We start from the raw sequence: 22705 nt of genomic DNA on the forward strand, positions 1-22705 counted from the left end.
CTCGGCCACATCACATTAGTCGAAAAATTGAATCATGCAAGATCATTTTTAAGTAAGGTATGCTCAAATTTATTAGTACATAATATTCAAATGATAAAGCATCTACATGAACAAGCTTTAAAAAAGTATTTCTAAACTGTAATCAAAAAAATAAATTTTCCAATATACAGTTTCAGTAGAATGCAAAAACTATTTTTCTGCATCTGCACACTGAACCAAATTATCAAGTCTGAAATTATCACTTTTCAGTCTTTACGCACATTGTTTTTCAGGTTAAAAGTAAAGATGGAACATAAATTCCACGCACAAAAACTCCATTTCAAAACTAGTCAGTTATCAGCAACATTCTCTCAAACATTAGACACGATTACACGTGCATGGCTTTAGTTGTATATTCATAGTCAGTGCTGGTATTTTATTATATTAAGTCTGAAATTATCACTTTTCAGTCTTTACGCACATTGTTTTTCAGGTTAAAAGTAAAGATGGAACATAAATTCCACGCACAAAAACTCCATTTCAAAACTAGTCAGTTATCAGCAACGTTCTCTCAAACATTAGACACGATTACACGTGCATGGCTTTAGTTGTATATTCATAGTCAGTGCTGGTATTTTATTATTTATTACTAATTTCTAAACAGTAAAACATAGTAAAATTTGTAATACAGTAAATCCTAGTAAATAATATATTGCATTACTACAACCACGAAGAAAATAACACCACCATCGCACAACAATAACTACAGCGGCGCCATATCAAAGAATCTGGCCATATTGCTTGTTTGGGAAACTTCTGAGAGTGGGGGAGGGAGGGGAATTTTTTTCTTCTCGTCAGCGTTAACAGGGAGAAAAGTTTTGCGATTGTGAATGAACTTGTTCGCGTTAAAGAGATGTTGGTTGATACCGGTGTTTATTTGTAATTCAGAAATGTAAGTGCTTATGTGTGTGTATTCAGAGAACCAAGTCGTAGCAAAAACCACCTCCCTAAGACGACCGCCTCTGAAAGAAACCAGTATTTCTGAAAACATAAGTATACTTTGGTATTGAATATTCTCTCTGTAAGGCGACCATTCACAAAGAAAATTCTGCAAGTGTGTCTGGTCGCCTTAGAGAGATTCATTCCGTAGATGCAATCTCCCTAAGACGACCACCTCTAAAAGATAAACGTATCTCTGAGAACGTGAGTATATATTGGTATTGAGCATCACCTCTCTAACGCGACCACTTGCAAATATGAATTTTTATTTGCGGCTGGTCGCCTTAGAGAGACCTCGTTGTGTTTGGTGTATATGATTACTGTTATTGTTTCCGAAAAAAAAATTTAAATCAAACAAATAAGCATATTTAGTAAAAACCCTCTCTAAAACGACCACCTGCGTTTCCAGGTTACTCTGATGGTAAAGAAATCATATTTTCATTCTGTTAATTTTATTGTTTACAAGAAGTCTATTAACGTCAGATAAAAAAATAGCATAAACCCATATACACCAACAGAAGATTTATTATTATATTGATACCAGTAAGAAAACCAGTAAAAGTCAATATAAACCTATACAAACCAGTACAAAGTTCTGCCATTGAAATGTTGGTTGTATGGGTGTCAATTGATACCAGTAAGAAAAACCCACGGAGATCAATAGAAACCAGTAAAAGTCAGTAGAGACCATCAAAATTTCTATAGGTACCAGTAGAAAGTTTTACTGGTTTCTATGGGTCATTTTGAAACCAGTTAAAAAAACCCACAGAGACCAACAGAAACCCGTAAAAGTCAGTAAAAACCCATAAAATCTTATGGGTACCCATAAAAAGTTTTACTGGTTTCTATGGGGCATTTTTAGTAGGGATAGTAAGCTATGTACGTTAAAGTAAGCTCTTCGTTAAACAGCATACGATGACATTGTTTCTTTTTATTATGAATTTATTTGTTATCACAAGCACATAAAATATAAGCGAAGAAAATAGAATATACTTAAATTTAATAAAAAAAATAAAACCTAATTTCCAACATTCATTTATTGAGATAGTCTAATAAACATACATAACGGCAATAGAATATACTTAAATTTAAAAAAAAAATAAAACCTAATTTCCAACATTCATTTCTTGAGATAATCTAATAAATCATATAGATTGGACAGCCGTTAAATATGCATCGTCTTTTAACATTGGGCGTTTTCTCGGAATTCTTAAAATCGCCACATTTTTATCTGCGAATACAGCTTCACCAAAATCCTATCTTCGCGAAAATTGTACTTTTTGCACTGTATGCGGTAAAATGTTTCACATAATGTCAGCCTATTAATTCAAATAAATTCGTCCTTACTTCAAAAATAATAAATAAAGTCATATTTCAGTAGTGAAATAATTGCTAACATGTGATTTGCATTGATTTCGGAAACAGGATTTTTTAAAGTATATAAAGCGCATAGCTTAATAACTTTAGTTTCATTTTTAAATATTTTGCTATAATATTTATAAAAATATTTTAAGTATTTATTATTTTAACAAAAATTTAGCACGTATTGTGAGTACTAATTAAATTTAATAAATGAAAAGTATTTAATATTAAATTTATATTTTATTAGATGAATCTACCTTAGATTAATATATTTAGATAAAATAAAGTAATGAAACATTGCAAAGCAAATCTTATGCGGCTACTTGGGATATATGTCTGATGCGTTATCTAATTCATTTTTCGAATTGAAGATGTGTGTATTTTTTAACTTACTTTGTCACCGTACATTTTCTTGGACTTTATGTTCTTTTAAATGACGAAAATGAGATTCTTACAATTAAATATATTATTGCCAAAGATCTCAATTTCAAATATCCCGCCGTGTAATCTTGAAATAACAGTCAGACCACATAGCATGTATTTAAGCTTCCTAAGGAAGATATAGTTTAGAATTAAAAGTCTAATTCAACTTCGATTAGTTTCAGTATTTTGTGTTGCAAGAAAGGAATTTAAAAGATGAATCCTTTTTCTATAACATACTGAACATGAAAAATCGTGGAGTTATTTTTATCGTAGCTTTTGCCTTTTTAGCATGCAAATTGACTCTTGAAGTAGCCGATACATTTATTTCAATTTCTGATGGAGTTCCCTGAAAGGAAAAAACGTCTATTCACTCACCATGATAAGGATTAATGGATGATCCACGATCCCCAATCACCAGTTCTTCGCTAGTGCTCGAGTACACCTGCGGTATGGAACTCACGCATACGATCTTGATTTCTCCTTTGTAAAAATAGCTGCGGTCAATTTTAAATTCCAAACCTATCCTGGTTGTTTGCAATCCATTGGGATGACGCATTGGTGGATATCTACTCTCAGATGTTGGTGGATACTAAAATAAAGAAATCGCATAGTATTTAGACTTTCAGGGTAAAAGTTAGTCTCACGAAAAATCGCGATGTCTTACAATTCAAAATACAAGAACATTTTAAGATTTAGAAATAGAAAGTCAGTATTCTTTCATTATATTTACAAGGTAATGAATTGTTTACTGGTCGATAAAAATTAATATTATCGTTCGACTGCAAGTTTTACGAAACGTCACTGTAATAAATAAATAGTATAAGCTCATCTTATTTATCGTTGTTAGCATTCAAATGGGCTGTTTTAAGCATTTAAAGAGACTATTTTAATTAACGTGGAAAACAAAAATCTTTCCAAATTATTGCTTTATTTAGTTATGTATTTATTTGGTTTTTAAAATGAACCCGATACATAAAATTGATACTTTAGAATAAATTTACTAATATAAAATTGAAGAAAAAATTCAGTGGTTTTTATAAATTATATTAGCTTTAATGTTTGAATACGTAATGGGAAGCTATTACTCATTATTTACAAATTTGTGCAAGTATCTCGTTTTACATGCTAAATCTAGAAAACGCAAGAAAGAGCTTTGATGAGAAAAATGTCAAAATTCTAGATTTGAGGATTATATATTTTTTGTTAAAAAAGTGAAATAAAAGGGAAATAGACAAATCAAATTATAAAAATTAACTCATAAAATATTTTAGACTTTATGCTTATACATTTTTATTAAAATAGTAAAATAAAATAGAAATAAACAAATACAATTAAAAACAGGAACTTCTAAACATATTTTAATTTAATAATAAAAGGTAAAAATAGAACAGAAAATTTATTTAAAACATATAAATACGTACATTGTTAATTCTATAGGAATAATGTCTTCCTATCCAGATCTTTGCGTGATACGTAAGGAATAAAGTTAAAGATTAGTTGATTAATGAACTATAGGAATTTGTGGATAAAAAAAATATGTTTTCCTTTTCATAATGAGCACATACTTTTAGCTCTATAACTAACAGATTTTATAAATCTCGATTTTGCTTGAATAATGGCTTTAGTCAGAATATTTTTTTAAAGGATGCATACATTTTTGTTCCAAAATGATACGAAAATAAAGTGATAGAGTCAGTATCACAGTAGGCCTTTTGGGTTGTTAAATAATTTGTTGAGCTATCACTCACATATTTCCTATTTCCTTACAGTATTCATCTCGAATCTTGCCCATATGTATAAAAATCCTCTACCAGACCAAACGTGAACCTGAATTAACTCAAAACCGATATCATTTAAGAATTAAATTGATAAATCAGACGCATCTGTGTCTAGAGAATCAACCTTTTTTCTATATATATTTAACGTTACATCAATCTAGGTTTTAAAAACGTTGTACCTAATAGAACATTAATATTTTTAAGATTCGTTTTGACATGATAATTTTTTTCGGTGTTGTTATCAGACCTGTCTGTTCTAAATATAGCCACTGCAAGAAAAGTGCACTGAATGACACTTTATACTGAATTGTATTAAACTTTATACTGAATGTTGAGAAAGCTGATTATACATTTTGAATACTAATGTGTGAAAAAAATTAAAAATTGTCTACGCATAATCTACATAAATTATACAAAATTAGTTATAATATGTAGGATATTAACATTCGTATCCATGCAGTATAAACTAAATATACGTATAAGATAAAAGGATTAAACATTTTTAGGAATTCACATGGGAGAACTTACCTCCCTGTCGTTAATATACCATTTCATATGAGCTGTTGGTTTTGATGGCCCCGATGTGCATGAGATATTGACTATATCATCAATTTGGTAAGGTGGATCTATACCTTCTATAACTGGCCCATTTGTTGGCAACACTGAAAAGAAACCTTTAATATCAAATTTTGAAAAAAGATAATAGTATATAGATTTTTATTTATTTCACATTCCTTTATCAGAATTATAACATTTTGTAAATTAGGATTTACTCTAGACAAGATAGAAAATGATTTATTAATGCCACTTGTTAGTTTCTGACTATTAGATTTTTTTGTATTGAGTTTGTTGTCTATCGATTCCTACAGAAGAATGCAATTTGTAATAATTAGCATAAATATCATTTCCGCAAAGAAACAGTTTTTATAATAATAATTTCAAACTTCCCTTACTTAATAGTTAACCTGTGCATCAAACTAAGAATTTGGACAACTGTTATTCAATTCGAGGCCTTCCATTTTACGCTAATACATAGTGACACGAAGTAAAACATATTGCACTTGACAATTACATTAACGCAATTCACCTTAATACCTTCTAAGCACCATTATCACTTTTCAGTATTTAATAACTCAGAAAAAGCATATTTACACTTTGAAGTGAGGCTGTCTATTAGCAGCTGTATAATTTATTTTTCTAATAAAGGAATTGCTAGTTTTCCCTTTCTAAACAATGAAACACAATTTTTTGAAACATTTTCACAGATGTGTTGGATTTTTGCAGGCAATATGGACCAATTTAAAACACGTAAAGAAAGTAACGGCTGCCAAAGTCTAGAAAGAAAACCAGGGGCAATAAGCATAGTTTATTATATATTAGTAGTTACATATACTCCAAATTATTCGCTTAAGTATTTCTGAAAATAGAACCAACACCAAAAGTAAAATTCCACATAAAAACTCAGACTTCATTTGAATATGTTTCTCAGTCTTAAGCCATTTAAAACGTAATGAATGTTAATAAAAGTAATAGCATTCACACGCAGCCAACAAGTTAACATGATCCATAGGAGAATAGCACTAACACTATGGTGTAAATACGAAGTAAAAATGTAACGAAACTTTTCCAGATTGAATTATTTCCAAGAAAGGTACTATTTCAAATTTAAGTTCTCTCTGACATCTCGTAACAACGAAGGAGAGGTCTTCTGGATAAAATTATGTGTTCCCCCTTTTATTGTGAAAATCTATTCCAGATATTTAATAAGGTATTTTATTGGTTACACGGAATATATCCAACTGAGAGTAAAATTCCAGACTAAATTTTTAAAAGCATTTTAGCCTATTTCTTAAGCTAATAATATCGAGTGTCCTAAAAATAGACTGATGGCAATTTATAACATTATTATTAAGTTTATAAAATTAAATTTATTTAAAAGGTTAAAAAACGATTCTTGCAGCAGACTCATGAGACATGGTATAAATGTTTCCTCCAAGGGTTCCTGGCTTTCATTAAAAACATTTCCAACAGATGGTGCTGCCAGTTCTTTCTACCGTTCTTTCGAGGTATGATGTACACAAGTCATCAAAATACGCATCTATAAAAGGGGGTGATATTTTGACTTAAAAAACGCTCTATCCCTGACCGGACGAGCGGTAGAAAGCTGAACAGCAGATTCTGTAGGAAAGTGTTGAAAATGATGTATTCGTTGGAGGAAAGGAATTTCTTTTGCTTTCGAATTCCATCGACTGGAGGAGAGTATTAAGAGTATTATAGCAACAAGAAGATGCTTTTAGTTCAAATTCCAAATCGTTAATGGTCCGCAGCTGAATACATTAAAATTATTGTACAAGAAATTCAAACGAACAGCTAGTGTTGGGGATGAGAAAGTTGGAACTACTGGACGATACCTGCCGGCTATTACAGAAACAAATGTACAGGTCATTGAGGAAACAATGGAAAATCAGTCCGAAAAACTGCAGCCGCATGTCAGTTGAGCGAAATGGCGGCGCATAAGATAATGCTCAAGTGACTGGCCTTGTTTCCGTACAAAATTCAAACACAGAAAACGCTTCAGACCGTATCAGTAAATAAAAGGATCATGTTTGTGAATTAAATGATCGATGGTGGCAGTACTGATGGGAAATTTATATTGTTTTCAGGTGACGCCCATTTCCAAACCGATGAATACGTTGTAGAAACATTAGTATTTTTTGAAAGCAGGAGAGATGAAAAATGAGCAATGCCTTCGCCGGAACTCGAATCACGGGCCTCTTGAATACACGGAGAGCGTGCTGAACACTACACAACGAAAGCATACTAAGAAGGCCGGAGAAATACCTTGTAACGTCAATGAGAAAAATTGGCGAATTTGAAGAACTGAGAAAACTCTCATGTGTGTATTCCACAAACACTCTATACTTACTCAAAAAGTGATTGCATGTTCAGCTGTTTTCAGAAGAAGTACAATTGGACCCTTTTCTGTATGTGATACAGTGACTTCAGAACCGAACTGCTGCAGTTTTCAGTTTCTTAGAGGAATATATTTTAATAATCGTGTTAATTGCTTTAAATTACCCATGCTTCATAAGAAATGGTATAGAGTGCCCACCTTATTCACCAGACTTGAATTCATGAGATTTCTTCCTTTCGAGGTTGCTTGAAAGATGCAATTTACCTAAAAAATCCTCGAATACTTGAGAAACTTGAAGAAATAATGAGTGACGAATGTGCATCCATTCCATCGACCACTTTAAAGAAAATATCTGCTAATTTCGTCCTCCGATTACGACTGATGGTTGGAATTTCGAAAATATTGTAATATAATTTCCATTAATTAAAACAAAATTCTAAAAATTGCAATTTGACTTTTAGTTAATTTTCTTTGATTTACATGTTTATTATATGCTGCACCATCTTTTGGAAATTTTTTAACAAAAACCAAATGCCTTGTCACATGAATTTTCTGCAAGAACTTGCCTTAACCCTTTCCCTCTTATAATTTTTTGAAAACTGTCAGTCTATTTTAGGACATCCGGTAGTTTGCAATATTTTGGATATGTTAACTCCCTTACAATAGAATGTATGCAAATACATCGAAAAGATAGTATAAAGAGTAAGCTTAAATCCTCACCTAAACCTTTCGATCAAAATTTTATTAAAATCCTGTTGCTTTAAAATCCAGATTAGTAGCTCTAAGTTAAAAGACTAGCTGAAATTTCAGTGTAAACTTAAACAATCTGTTAACAGGAGGCTTAATTCTGCAATAGTAATTTTCTAGTCTACTAGACCATTGTTAAATATCCTGAGTAATCTGCTTATTTTGCAGCTTCTGCATTCACGCATTTCATAAGTAACTGCATCTGTAATTGGAAAATGGAAATTGGCAAGAGACAAAAATTTATTTGTACAAGTTGGCATGCTAAATATTCCAGGATTTTAAAATCAATATTCAATCAATGTGTATGAATAAGTTATTCATACACATACCAAAACCTAGCCATCAGGACTGCTTGATAGTTGTAACGGAATTTTTAGCCCCCGTATGTTGGCATAAAATAGCAGCACAACTTACATATTTTGATGGCTATGACAATTGTTTTACATTCAAAACTCCATTTATCATTTTGGAGCATACGATGTTTTGCTGCTGAAACTGTATTGAATAAAAATATTCAGCATGATCTCATGGATTTCTTCATGACCACGAAAGCTTTTATGCTGATTTGCATTTGAATACAGTTCACGAAAATGAACAATGTAAGTATTAGCAAATGAAGCTATAACAATTTACTTATTTTACTTTATTCAGACTGCATTAAAATACTTTTAAAAATATAACAAACACTATTTATTAAATAATATATATATATATATATATATATATATACAGATGGAGGTCAAAATTAATGCAAACAACTGTGAAAAGTATGACGTATTTCACACCTGCAGTACAGCCGCGCCACCTTGCAACAGAAGTCTGCCACCTAGTGAGCGTGAGGAAGATGGTATCAGTCTCACAACAGCAGTCACCTGCGTTGCATGCTTCGATCGAACTGTCTGTGAAAAGTTGAAATGTCAGACCTGTCAGAGTTTCTAAGAGGAATGATAGTTGGAGCGTGTTTAAGTGGAGCATCGGTTACGGAAATAGCAAATCTTGTGGGGTGTGCAAGGAGTATGGTATCAGGTGTTATGACAGCGTATACGAAAGAGGGTAAGACGACGTCTTCAAAGCACAACAGTGGCCGAAAGTAAGAGCTGGCTGATAGGGATAGACGGGTCTTGAAGCGCATAGTATCCCTAAAGCAGAAGCAATCGTTATCCGAGATAACATCCGAAATGAACAGTCATCTCCAGAACCCCGTTTCAATAAAAACTGTCGAAAGGGAACTTCATGCTGCGAACATTTATGGTAGAGTAGCAATTTGTAAACCTTTGGTGACAGCAACTAATGCTTTCAAGCGACGCCAATGGTATAGAGATCATAAAGGCTGACCCCTACAGCAGTGGCAACAGATAATATGGTCAGATGAATCGTCATTCACGCTATTTTAGACGACCGGACGCGTTTATGTCTGGAGAACGCCCGAAGAGGCGTTTCAGCCTGACTGCCTCTTGCCGACTGTGAACCATTGGGCTGGCGCCATTATGGTATGGGATGCGATATCTTGGCGCGGGCTTGGGCCACTTATTATTCTGCATAGGAGGATCACATCCAATCACTATCTAAGCATTCTAGGGGATCATGTTCAAACTGTGTTCCCTGGAGAACGACCGCTTTTTCAAGACGACAATGCTCTTTCTTATCCACACTGCTAGGTGCATTCAAGAATGATTCGAAGAGATGACGATGCAATTGAACATCTCTCTTGGCCCACTCGGTCTTCGGACTTGAATATTATTAAACATTTATAGGCATATTTGGAATCCAAACTTCGTTCCCGATTTCCACCTCCATCCGGACTTTCGAAATTAGAGACCGCTCTGCAGGAGGACTGGCTTAATATTCCTTTAAATATTGTGAATGACATTTATGCATCTATTCCACATCGCATTCAATCTGTACTTCAGTCAAAGGGTAGTCTAACACCCTATTAATAAAGATTTCCCATTATTTCACAGATGTTCGTATTATTTTGTCCTCCGTCTGTATATATATGTAATAATAAAATTTTATAGTCAAAATTACACTTAAATTTCTAACTGTATGTTCTTTTCATTTTTAATGGCGACGTTCTCTTATTTGAAAGTACGTGGAATTAAATCCCCAGCCCCGTAGTCAAGTTGTTTTTCCCGCCTTTTCTACACGTACAGTTATAGAATGTTCTGGAAATACTTAAAGCGAACTGGATTGGCTGACGTCATTTATTGGAAGCTCCGCCTTTCCAGAGGCTATAAAAGGACTCGCAAAAGAATATCGGGGCTTTCTCTAAAATGTCATGATGCAGGAAACTTCATACAAAAAGTTATTAGTAATTCTTTTTAGTTACTTCGGATATCTGATTTTGTAACTGCTATTTCTCCTGAATAATAATAAATGGATCCTGTTTTTTTAAACTTATCGTCTGATAATTTAAGCTACGACTAAATCTGGTACATCACATATATATATATACATATATATATATATATATTTCATTATATCTGTACATATATATATGTACAGATATATATCATATTTAATTAATGTACTTTCTAGAATTTGACTATGTTGTTATTATGACCAATTAACACGTTTTAATTTCCGAAATTTTCTTCTTCAAACGACAGACAAATAGATGTTCTTTTTCAGGATAAATATATGTTATTTTTGTATTGCAAATTTTGAAATAAGGCGATTAAAGCCTATGCATTAAGGCCATGCTGACCTTAGTGTAAATTTATATTTAAAAAAATTTTTGATAAAAATAAAAGCGTTCTAAAAAGAGCGCACGTTTCTGATCTGCAGCTCCAGCTCACATAAAGTTTAAATTTTAAAATAACTTTTTTTTTCTTTAAGTTGTTCTTAGAAGCTATTAGAGTAAATTTCGGACTAAAATAAATAACGGAAGCAAATCACATGGTTACTAATTTATCCAAATTACTTGTTTTGTTCAATTATTTTAAAACATCAGACAAGATTTCATATTTACTTCATGAACTATGAGAGAACTCAAAATAATATTAGAAAAAATAATGGAATTTTAAATGGATAAGTACTCTTTGGGTACATCAGTGAAGCAAGTGGTTTACATGTTTGTTTTCAATTGCAGTAGTGAACAGATGAGTGCAGTGGATAAATCTAAGAGTTCTGTATAGTTTCTATGTATGCTTAATGAATGTGTTGATAGAACGATAAATTCTACAATTACCAGTTCCTGTTGGTTAGCAGCTTCAGTGATTCTCATACATTTTTTTGTATGATTTTCTTCTAATTATAATTTATTTTGGTGGAGCTTCAAAAAAGTCTAAAGTAAAAATAAACGCTCTTTACTCTTGAGCATTTTTTTTACCTACACAGGAAAATCAAAAACTTGCGCTTTCTTTTAGAAATATGGACATTTAAATGAAAAAAAAAATCTTTTTTCAACAAATGAAATTTTTTGAAAAATTAATTTACACCATTAAGCTATATAAAGCCAGCTGGACATGTTACCATTGCGTACTTTTCATAAAAGTTAAAATGCATTTTTTACTGTTGATTTATTTAATGGTATTCTTGTGGTTGTTGCTGTTTCATGATTTTGAATATTCTCTATTTGGCAGAGAAAATGCGACACCGTGAAGATTTGGTTGTGTAATAGTGTAAACTACAAAGAATACGAGGCTGAATGATTTAGGTAAATAATTTTGTAGAGTCATAAGGCTATTTTTTAAGGCAGAAGTGATGAAAAATAAGCAACGTCCTCGTCGGGAATCGAAACACGGACCTCTGGAATACGCGCCCAGTGTAATGACCACTACACAACGAAAGCAGGAGAAATACCTTATATACTCCCCCTTTTAAAGGGCAACTGGGGTTTTTAGGGGACCCAATCGCCAAATTCTGGGTGTGGAGAACCACCATCCACCACCCTTTCACTTCGGGCGCCACTGTAGCGTCATAGGTTATTTTTTTAAAAAGCAGGCGTGATGAAAAATGAGCAACGCCCTCTCCGGGAATCTAACCACGGACATCTGGAATACTCGCCCAGCGTGCTGACCACTACACTACGAAGGCATGCTAAAAAGGGGGAGAAATACCTTATAATTTAAAATGAAAATTGGTCATGCAATAAGTTAGTTAGATAAAAGGGAAAGAAACGTCAGAGGAGTCAATAGTTGGTACTTTATGTCACGGTACAAAAGCCCTTTTTCATTTTAGAACAGACCTGTAGTTGAAAAGTTGTCTGGAAGATCTCACCCAAGGCAGTTTCACGAGAGGTTTTGTTTCAGAACTATGTATGGTTGTTTCCTTCTTCGTATTGCAGTTGAAATACACATACAAGCTTCTGTGAAAGGATTTGCGGAAGGTGCATTGAAAAATTGAATGTTAATCGTGCCTGAAGTATCGGTGTACCTATAAGAATGTTAGCACGCTTGAATCAACGTCCCCAAAGGCATGCATTGGAGACCGCATAAAATACGACTGTCGAAATTTTGCAAATTGTGTAGGGAACATTAGATGTTCCATTAACAACAAGAATAATTTCTATACTATTGGTCAAAAGCGCCCTTTACGAAGACTGCTATTCATGCAAACCATTGACGCTAGCGAATACGGTGGTGTAGCGACAGAGCATCTCCGACTACTGGATTGCACAGGGTAGGGCACACCGACGAGTATATTCACGAGCCTCGTTTCCATTTCATAAGTGCTACTCACCACTCGCTGAGTAAGAGTCTGTAGGTTATGCGAATTAGTCCAGTTCTACAGCAACTGTTGAACGCCATACTGCTCGACGACACAGAATATCATGGCTTGGTGCCTCATGGCTCTGGGGGGCATGTTGTAAGATCTCACTCTCTTTTGCTTTCATAAATAGCACTGGATCTTACTATGGAACCTGACGACTTCTCGAAAAAGCGTAAAAGAAACCAGCACAGCAGAAAGGTAAAATATCCCTTTAATATTCGTCAAACTATTAACAAAAATGCACGCACTTTGTGCTTACATAAACACCGACGACTTGCTGCGGAACTTAAGAATAGTTCACAATAAATTCAAAGATAAAGTCCTAAACTAACAATTTAATTTAAGGCTAAGGAGGTTGACTCAACAACCTGCTCGGCGATGTACTTATTAAATGCCAAAAAGGCTTATTAAGGACTTCATGTAAAAGCAAGGATAAATTAGTAACTTTCGCTGGCTAGCGAAATCACGCTCTAAATAAACTACAAGATTCACCCGTTTAAATACCCACTTAACTTTAAATTTACATCATGGCGAGGAAATGCTAGGGGAAAATGAGAGGTTTAGGAAAGATACCAAACTTAAAATAATTTGTTATGCAAAGTAATACCACTCGTTCGTTTCAGAAACAGAAGGAAGGCCCGGCGAAACTTGAATGAAGACATTTGCACTTCCCTACCTTTTAATGGTTTCCAGAAAGACAACACCTGGGCGCATATATAAGATATTTAGGCACACGCCTTTATATTTCATTTCCTTCTTAAACCAATATAAACGTTTTAACTGCTCAAAAGTTAGAAACATAGCTACGCTTCCTATGGTGTACACATTTCGATTTTAATGTAATGTAGTTTACTGATATTTTCTACATCTTTTGGAAGATAACCTCTTAAAGGGGAATGTTTTTAATTAAAGAAGAAACAAGTAGATTAAGGTTTTTGTGTTTTTAATAGTAACTGGAGTATATGTGGGAATCAGAAATCTCTATTTTAGTTATCTGTATACTCTTTCGCAGTTCTTAGTCCGAAAGAAAGAAAATACAGGATCGTGGTATAACCATTCATATTACATAATAAATATCAGGTAAAAAGCCCCCCAGTCGGTATAGTGGTCAGGGAAGCTGACTGCGATGTTGAAGGGCCTGCGTTCGAATCCCGGAGAAGGCATGGCTGTAACTGTCAGTACCCTTCATAGGAAAGGCGATGATGGTCCACCTATTAGGTGCCTCCATAATAAAGAGACCACCACATCCGGGCTTGTATAGATTAATGGACTGGGTTACATTTGTAATTGTTCATAAGCTGCCATTGGAGGGAATATCAGGTAAAAATTCTAAGTAAAGTATTGTTGCGTGCTTACGGAACTGAATGCACAAGTCCGATAAAATAACAACAAAATTTATCCTTATCAAAACAAATATAATAAACAGAACGCTGGATTTTTCCTCAGAGATATTCGTACAGTATCACAATACCAGGCAATATAATCATTAGCTATACTTTAAATTACTAAAACGCTAAATAGAACACAATCCACAGTGCAGAGAAAGCTAATACGATCAACAATAATAACAGCAGCTAACTAAACAACTGAGCTGAGGTAATCTTTGTCTGGCTTCTTATAGCTTTAAATCGGTCGCGAGAAATTTCTAGTAAATTTCTGCTTCTCGAGATTTCTGGAAAGCAAAAAAGTGGAATTAAGGTTATAGCTAACATAGCAGTTAATTGCATTTATTCAAATAAAATATAAATTACGAGATATTCATTTATTAAATTTTAAATGCACGTGCCCCTGTATTTTTACTTTTCCGGCGTAGCTTGCTCTTAAAATATGTTTTTACTCTAAAAATACGTTTCGTGCTGCAATTGCACGAGGAAATAAAACAATTTTAATTATAATTCTACTAAAAAAATCTAACTAAATACAAAATTCGTAACAATATTTTCATTTCTAAACTTTTGATAATATTCATAAAGGGACTATTGCGTTATTACCAACATGGCTGGATCTGCCAAATCATTAAATTTCAATTCATTCATTCTTATTAGTCATTGCTAGCCACTTTTTGCTTAACTTTAAGAGCTATTTTAGAAACCACTGAAAGCTGTAATAACTGATTAAAAGTAAAAATGCGTTTCTTATACTATTTCAGACAATATGAGATTTTCGAGTCAAATGCTCAATTACTGAAAAACGAAAAATGTAACAATTCTGAACTACTAAACCGTAAGACATATTGCTTTCTCACTTTATCTGAATTTGGAGACAGGCAATTATGCTCAGAATATAGAAGAAAAAATCACATCTTGAATAATTTAATGACGTGAAATCCAATTTAAATAAAACATCTGATTACACAAGAAGCAGATTAAAAACACAAAAAACTGTGTTTAGGGACCTTAATAACCTGTTATATGCATACCTTAAATTAACTGTCCCTGCACGGTGCGTTTGGTTTTCACTCCAATTGGTCCTGTTTGCCTCAAAAATTTTGACGCGTGAAATTTAAACTAAAGAGGAAACATTAAATTTTAATCGCTATCGCTGAATATAATCTGATTGTAATTGAGTCTTAGTTTGCAGAAGGGAACCGACTAATTTGAAGATTTAAGAGAAATCCCACTTAGATCATTATTTGAGAAGCAAAGGGAGTGAATTTTTCGTTAGTACATTAATAAAGAATAAACGCCATGGGAATAAAAGTTTAAGAGTTATGAAGTCATGTTTTAGTTGTTAAGTGATATAGATGGAAAATGATTTTCTCCAGAGATTTCTCCTTTTGTGTATAAATCTGAGCAATAACTTCAAGAAATTTCTTTCCTTAATTAACGTTTTGCTTACATGGAAAAGAGGAAAGAATTTGTTCATGAGAATATTTCCTTGTATTTATCAATTTTACTTCACAGAACAGAATCCATTTTCAGATTATATGAATCCTATCGCATTGTATATGTAACATAGCAGAATTGTTCATGGAAATTAATATGTTAGCAAATAAATAACGTACATGAGATTTTACGTCTTTACGTCTGCGAAAATTTAGAATCAAATGAAATACTAAGTTTAAAGGTTTTAAGGAATAATAATAAGACATAATGGTAAAAATACACAAATTGAGGTTTGAGACTTTTATTTTACGATAAATTACAATTGAATTCGGATCTAAAGAATCAGAACAAACGATATATAGTTCGGAAAGATCTTACATATTTAGATCCTTCCGTGAACTCTACCGATGAAGTATCTTCGTAGATTCCATATTAAAAAGATCTAAACTGCTTATCAGAAGTGATGTGAAATCAGTTAATAACGGTGAGGAAATAACACCATAATTTGTAAGCGTGTCAGTTTCTGGCTAGCTTTGTTTCAAGTTGTTTCTGTCCAGTCATCTTTATTGCGTCACCTCATCTCGTTCAATTACTTATTTAAACAACAATTAGGAAGGGAAGAGAATTTTCCTCAGGGCTGTTTCGTCATATTTGCGACCAGACTGTTTGCATGACTCTGAAGGTTCTGACCTCTACATGGTAGTAAGTTGACAGATTAGTTGCAGGTTTCGGTTAGGATGATGCTTGAGTTTTTGACTAAATTCAGCTGCTTTGTGTGTAAACGATTAATTTTAATTTTCTTTTAAGTTTGTGTTCGCAAAAGGTCCACACCGGCCGATAGGTATGATCGCTGAAATTTGATAGTCCAACCTGAGCTCTCCAGCAAACGGGATGGATACATGGGATATTTTGTAGTTTTACTCTTGTGCAATTAGAATCCCAGCCAGTATTCATAAACATTCCTCTACGAAATTATTCCTACCTCTAGGAAGATAAATCGCGAGTCTTACCATAATCTAAATAATCAAAATCTAAACTTTCTCGCAAGCAGTGGTGGATAAGTTGTAATTTTAAATTAGCGTAACCTACAAGAATACAGCATTGAATAAATATTTATTATGTCGGAAAACTATGAATGCTTGTTTAGTTATTTTCAAAAACACTACAGACGATAGCTAAAGCGAAGTCACACCTAGAACCATTGTTTCTAGCTTTGAGTTGTATAGCTAGCTAAATCCTACAGAAAATGAACAAAAAGAAAATAATAAAATATTGCTTTAAAAATATAGTATTAGAAATTACAGATGCGTGCTCTTGACGCTCACAAACTACGCCGACCCGACGGTAAAATAAAAATAAGAAACTAAAAATGAATAATAACAAGTGACTACGTACGAGGCTCTCTAAACGTAACTAACCTAACGGCATTCTAAGATACCGCTGATAATTCAGCAAACTTCTGAATATTACGTTGAAAGAGTTAACTGTATGCCGAGGCAAGCACACAGGCCGAAATGCGTGGTTCTTCAATTTCTAACTAGCCACCTCCACGCTCGTGAAGCAAGAAAGCACACTTTCGAACTCGTTTCCCTTCTATTTAACTCAGAATAATTCCGCTGACTATTTTGAATACTTTGCGCGTTCTACTAAAATTTACATACTCTGGCATTGGCAATTCCAGGGAAAAGTAAGGCTTGACAGGAAAGATAGTTTAAACTTAAAATAAATGTTAGTTAAAATAAATATAAACCCTACATTTGCCGCTGCCAGAATTTGGTAAACTTGGAAGCAGGTCCTAGAAACGACCTGTTGAAAAGTTTCCACAATTATGAACTAAAGTTTAAGAGCCTCGTTTACATAAAAAACTGTTTTCTCACAAAAGTTAGAATAAATTTCTGTAGATACTTATTTAACCCTCTCTTCCTACAGCCACCTTTCCTGGACTTCAGCAATCAATCTGTTCTCTTCCTTCCAGCATCTGGAAGGAATAAGTATCAGTATCTTTCTAAATACATTATAATTCACACTTTTTGACAATGAATAAAGTTTGTTTTTCATTGATTTATTTTCCTTAGTTACTGCTTAATTCACATTCATTCAAGTATTCAAACATGAATTTAACTTTACCCTGGATCTCCACCATGTGTGGTGTCAAACGGGAATATTCGTGTTTTAGTATTGCAACACTTCCCCTAACCACAATGATTTGTTAGAATTCAACGACCAAATAGACACACCTTACTCGACATTCTAAAACTCGATGAGCTATTTTAACATTCTTAAAATTCAAGTGTAGCTGGAGAACCCTACAAAACACATTCATTCTAAATTCCCCCTCATTCATCTTTAGACATGCAGGCTTTCGCTCTAAAGCATGAGTTTATCTACAGTTTAATACTTAAATTTGAATTCATTTCTTTTGAGCATTTACTTTTAGCATCTAAAATTTTATGCTTCTAGACTAAATTCTACTTTTACATAACTTTCAAGTATTTACGTATATTTACAAAATTCTAATCCATATGATTTTTAAAATTTACCATAAAATGAATAAGAGAAAATTAAATTTTTACTTTACGCATTCTTCGCCAAGCTGGCGGCACTGAAACTAAATTTCTTATTAATACAAGAATACGAAGTTATTTTTATCTTCAGCCAAATTTTGGCTTTAACATAACAGAATTAGTCTTGCGACCAACAGAAACTGCTTGTTCTTAGATTTTATACTTAAAGAAAATAATACTTTTGCCTTAGCTAAATAAAGTAGAACAAAACTAAGTCTCAACCGAGACACATTGACTTCCGTCAAAACACAGAACTTCGTATTTACACATAACATTTCGGAACAAAATAAAAAATTTTCATAGAAGATTTTAACTTATCTTTGAGTTTTCGATGATTGGAACTCCGGGTTGTAGAAGGGCTAGGTCTCTCTTCAGTTCTCTGCTTCTTGGGTGGTGGAACAGTTGTTGTTATTTCTGGACCTTCTACTTCGTTTAGACTTGAGTCCTGCAAGAAACTTTTAAGGATTTCAAAATAATTTGGATTATAGTATTTTTTCACCTGGTCGGGACTTGCTTTACAGATTTCCCCTCTCTCGTTCTTAAGGTACAATACGACTCCCTTGATTTCTTGAATTACATAGGGGCCTTCAAATTTTGGAGCTAACTTTGCAGTAAAATTGTCTGGGGAACTTGATAAAGAAAATTTCCGCTTCAACACTTTATCCCCAACTTTAAAATCTGCTTCACGGCGTTTTCTATCATAGTATAATTTTTGTCTATTTCTTGCCGTATCCGAGCTTTTAACCGCCTGGTCAATGAGTTTTTGCACATCTTTTTGTTTAAATTCTTGCTCTCTTTGTTGCACAAAGAATAATTTATCTAATGGCGTAATTAACTTCCGTCCTAAAAATAATTCTGCTGGAGTTTTCCCCGTAGTATCGTGATTTGCCGTTCTTAAAGCATAAGCTAACTCATTTATGTAGCCATCCCAGCGCTTGTGATGTGTGCTAACATAACTTCGAATTATTTTTACAATATTTTTATTAACTCTTTCTGCTGTGTTTGCCTGTGGTCTATACGGAACCATTTTGATATGGCGTATACCAAGTCCAATGCAAAAGTTTTCAAATATTTGGCTAACGAATTGTTTACCGTTATCGCTAATAACTTTTATCGGTGCACAGTATTTTAAAATGTATCTGTGTAAGAATGCATCTGCGACTGTTTTGGCTGACGCGCGTTTAAGTGGAACAATTTCTGTCCATTTTGAAAAATGATCTACAATTACTACAATTACTAAAAGAAGACGATTTTTATTTAACTCACTCTGGGGGAAAGGACCAAGAAGATCTATGCCTAAAATTTCATTCGGAAATGTAGCGCGAATGCTATTTAAGTACCCGGCCGGGCTGTAATTAATATCATTTATTAACTGATATTGATTGCAGGACCTGACATACGCAGTTACTATTTTGTATAATTGCGGGAAATATACCGCCTCGCGTACCCTTTTTAAAGTCTTTCTGACTCCTAAATGACCCGCTGTTTTCGCGTCGTGTAATTCCTTCAAAATGCTTAATCGAAGCGAGGCTGGGATGACTGGTTTGTACTCGAGATTTTCGTTTGTTGTTTTCGTATAAAATAATAAATTATCTATTATTTCATAGTTTTCTGCTCTATTTCTTATCGCATCGATATCTGTGTGCTCAAAGCTTTCGGGGTCTTTCAAATATGCATAGATACTTCCAAATTCAGGATCAGCTTTCAATTCAGCAATAACTGTTTCTCTAGAATCTAAAATTTTTGAAGTCAACACAGCGCATTTGAGTTCATTGTCTTCATCGTCCAGTTTTATACGAGAAAGTGCGTCAGCTACATTGTTTTCCTTACCCGGTTTATATTTAATTATGAGATTATATTCTTGAAGTTTTAAAGCCCATCTTATTAACCTGGGCGTTAGGTTTTTCCCCGAGTAAAATCTACCAACAGCCGCATGATCCGAAAAGACTGTTACTGGCGCTTTGCTGAAATAAACTCGAAATTTGTGTACAGCCATTAATACGGCTAATGTTTCTCTCTCTTTAGCTGTATAATTCCTTTGTGTAGGGTTCAACGTTTTACTAAAAATGCCAAAGGATGGCCATTTTGCATGAGAACAGCACCTACAGCATAGTCCGACGCATCTACTGCAATTTCCATGTTTTCGTCCCCCTCCGGGAATTTCAAAACAGGGGCATTGATGAGCGCTCCTTTTAGCCTTTCAAATGCGGTATTTGCTTCTGCTGTCCACGTGAATTTACTTTTCTTTCTTTTAATTACTAACAAGGGTTCAACAATATTAGCAAAATCTTCTATGAATGACCGATAATAAGAACATAACCCAAGGAAAGAAGAAAGTTTCTTGGCGGTGTTGGGAGGTGGGAAATTCTTGATGGCTTTTATTTTTGAATCTTGAGTTTCTATACCATTTTGCGAAATTTTATAACCCAGATATTTAAGTTCTTTAGTTGCGAACTTGCATTTTGAGGCATTAATTGTAAGACCGGCCTCTTTTAATAATTTAAAAACTTCTTCTAGGTCTTTAATATGTTGTTCCAACGTACTACTCATTATAATTATATCATCTAGATATATTAAAGTCGATTTTCCTAGGACAGGCTTTAGAACAATTTCCATAGCTCTTTGGAATGTTGACGGGGCCCCACACAACCCAAAGGGCATGCGTAAAAAGGCATAAGTGCCCGATTTTGTTATAAACGCGGTTTTATGTATGTCTTCGGGTCTCATAGCTATTTGATAGTAGCCTGACGTTAAGTCCACCGTAGTCATGTATCTTGTAGATTTAATCTTTCTAATAATTTCCTCTATAACCGGCAAAGGGTAAACTGGGAATTTAGTAACACTATTAAGTTTTCTGTAATCGATAGCAAACCTCCAAGCCCTTTTATCCGAAGGAGGAAACTCGTTCTTTTTCCTACATAGTACGACTGGAACTCGCGTACTCACTATTTATGGGCGTTATTATTTGGTTCTTTAACATTTCTTGAATGTGTTCTTCTATGATATGCTCTTTCTGTTTATCATTGCGGTAAGGTTTAGTCATACAGAGTTTGTCGGCAGTTAACTGTATCTCATTCGTAACTATTTGACAACTACCGGGCCGTTCTGAAAACAAGTTTGAAAAAGTACTCACCACTTGCTGGATGGCTTGGCTTTCATGGTCATTCAAATGGCTAATGTCGACTTGCGGTTGTTCCACTGGTTCCACCACCCTCCGATCCATCTCCAGCACAATAGAACTTTCCTGAAAATTCAGTTTGGCCTTCGCGGCTTTTAAAAACTCCATACGTAAAATAAGTGGACTTAGCAAGTTTTTTACTACAAAAATTAATACTTTAAGGCTTTCGTTTTGAACCTGTATTTTTAAAGATAATTTTCCTATACATTGACAAGTTTGTCCTTGCGCTGCTATGATTTCTGTGTTTTTATTTTTAAATAATCGTAACCTATTGAAATTCTTCTTTAAAAAAACTATCACTAATAAAATTACCTTCTGCTCCTGTATCGATGAGGGCTTCTACTGGTACATCGCCAACCAGGACTTGTATAATCGGTAATTGTGAGTTTTTTACGATGACCGTATTTAAGTATCTTCTTGAGGGTTTTTTCAAAACTTCCGGGGTCTGGACCCTCGCTTTTACAGGCCCCTCTACTCGTTTAAAGCTTTTCTTTCATTTTCTGCCTTCTGGGTACGCGGACGGTTGTTTTCAAATTTCCTTTTTGGGCCTTGACCTTCGAGCTTCGATGAGTTAGCTTGATAGCTCTTTCCTCCATAAGAGCGGTTTGCATTTCTGGTCTGCTCATTTGAAGATTGCCTTCGGATACTTTGAGAATACGATGCCCCTCTAGCTTTTTCAGCTATTCTGCGATTTTGGAACTTGACCGCCAATTCGAAGAGCTCCTGCAATGTGCTTGGGTTTCTAATTTCGAAGTAATCTTGAACAGCAGGTAGCAATCTTGGTAAGATTATTTCAATAATCTCCGCGTCGGGTTTCTTCCAATATCCGTCTGCTTAATTTTTCGCAGAATAAAGTCCGTCAACTCTTCTATATTCCGTTGATAAAAACTATACAGTTCGGCTTCTAGCTTTGCTCGATCTTTCACTATGGGGAAAGCCTTTAATAACGATTTTTTGAAATTTTCAAATGTATATGTCTGGCCTCCGAATTCCCCTAATAAAAATTTGCCTATATTCTTCCACCTTAGCGAGGCCTGTCCTCTTAGTGCAGATGTGGCGATGGCAACGTTTTGTCTTTCAGGCACAGGGTAGAGCTGGAAGTGATTTTCGAGGCCTTCTAGAAATATCGCCACCGAATTTTTTCCGTCGAAATTGACGTTTGGCTTGATTGACGCTCTCATCGTCTGGACCAGGTATCCAAATCTTTCCAATTGGCTTGCCAT

At 34.1% G+C, this 22705-nt stretch overlaps 1 protein-coding gene across 2 annotated transcripts in view; it reads right to left on the reverse strand.

Moving 5' to 3' along the window:
- The window catches only part of LOC118200328 (uncharacterized), a 727671-nt gene that overhangs the window by 82163 nt on the left and 622803 nt on the right, over nt 1-22705 (reverse strand). For both annotated transcript variants that reach the window (XM_085808107.1, XM_085808106.1), the window contains exons 4-5: nt 5070-5203; nt 3139-3352 (exon numbers count right to left, since the gene is read on the reverse strand). In XM_085808107.1, the coding sequence (XP_085664233.1) occupies nt 3139-3352; nt 5070-5203 (348 nt within the window). The remainder of the gene's footprint in view (nt 1-3138; nt 3353-5069; nt 5204-22705) is intronic.

The sequence above is a fragment of the Stegodyphus dumicola genome, chromosome X1 (genome assembly GCF_044657685.1).
Source record: "Stegodyphus dumicola isolate Sdum_Otavi_A_Nest chromosome X1, ASM4465768v1".
Lineage (NCBI taxonomy): Eukaryota > Metazoa > Arthropoda > Arachnida > Araneae > Eresidae > Stegodyphus > Stegodyphus dumicola.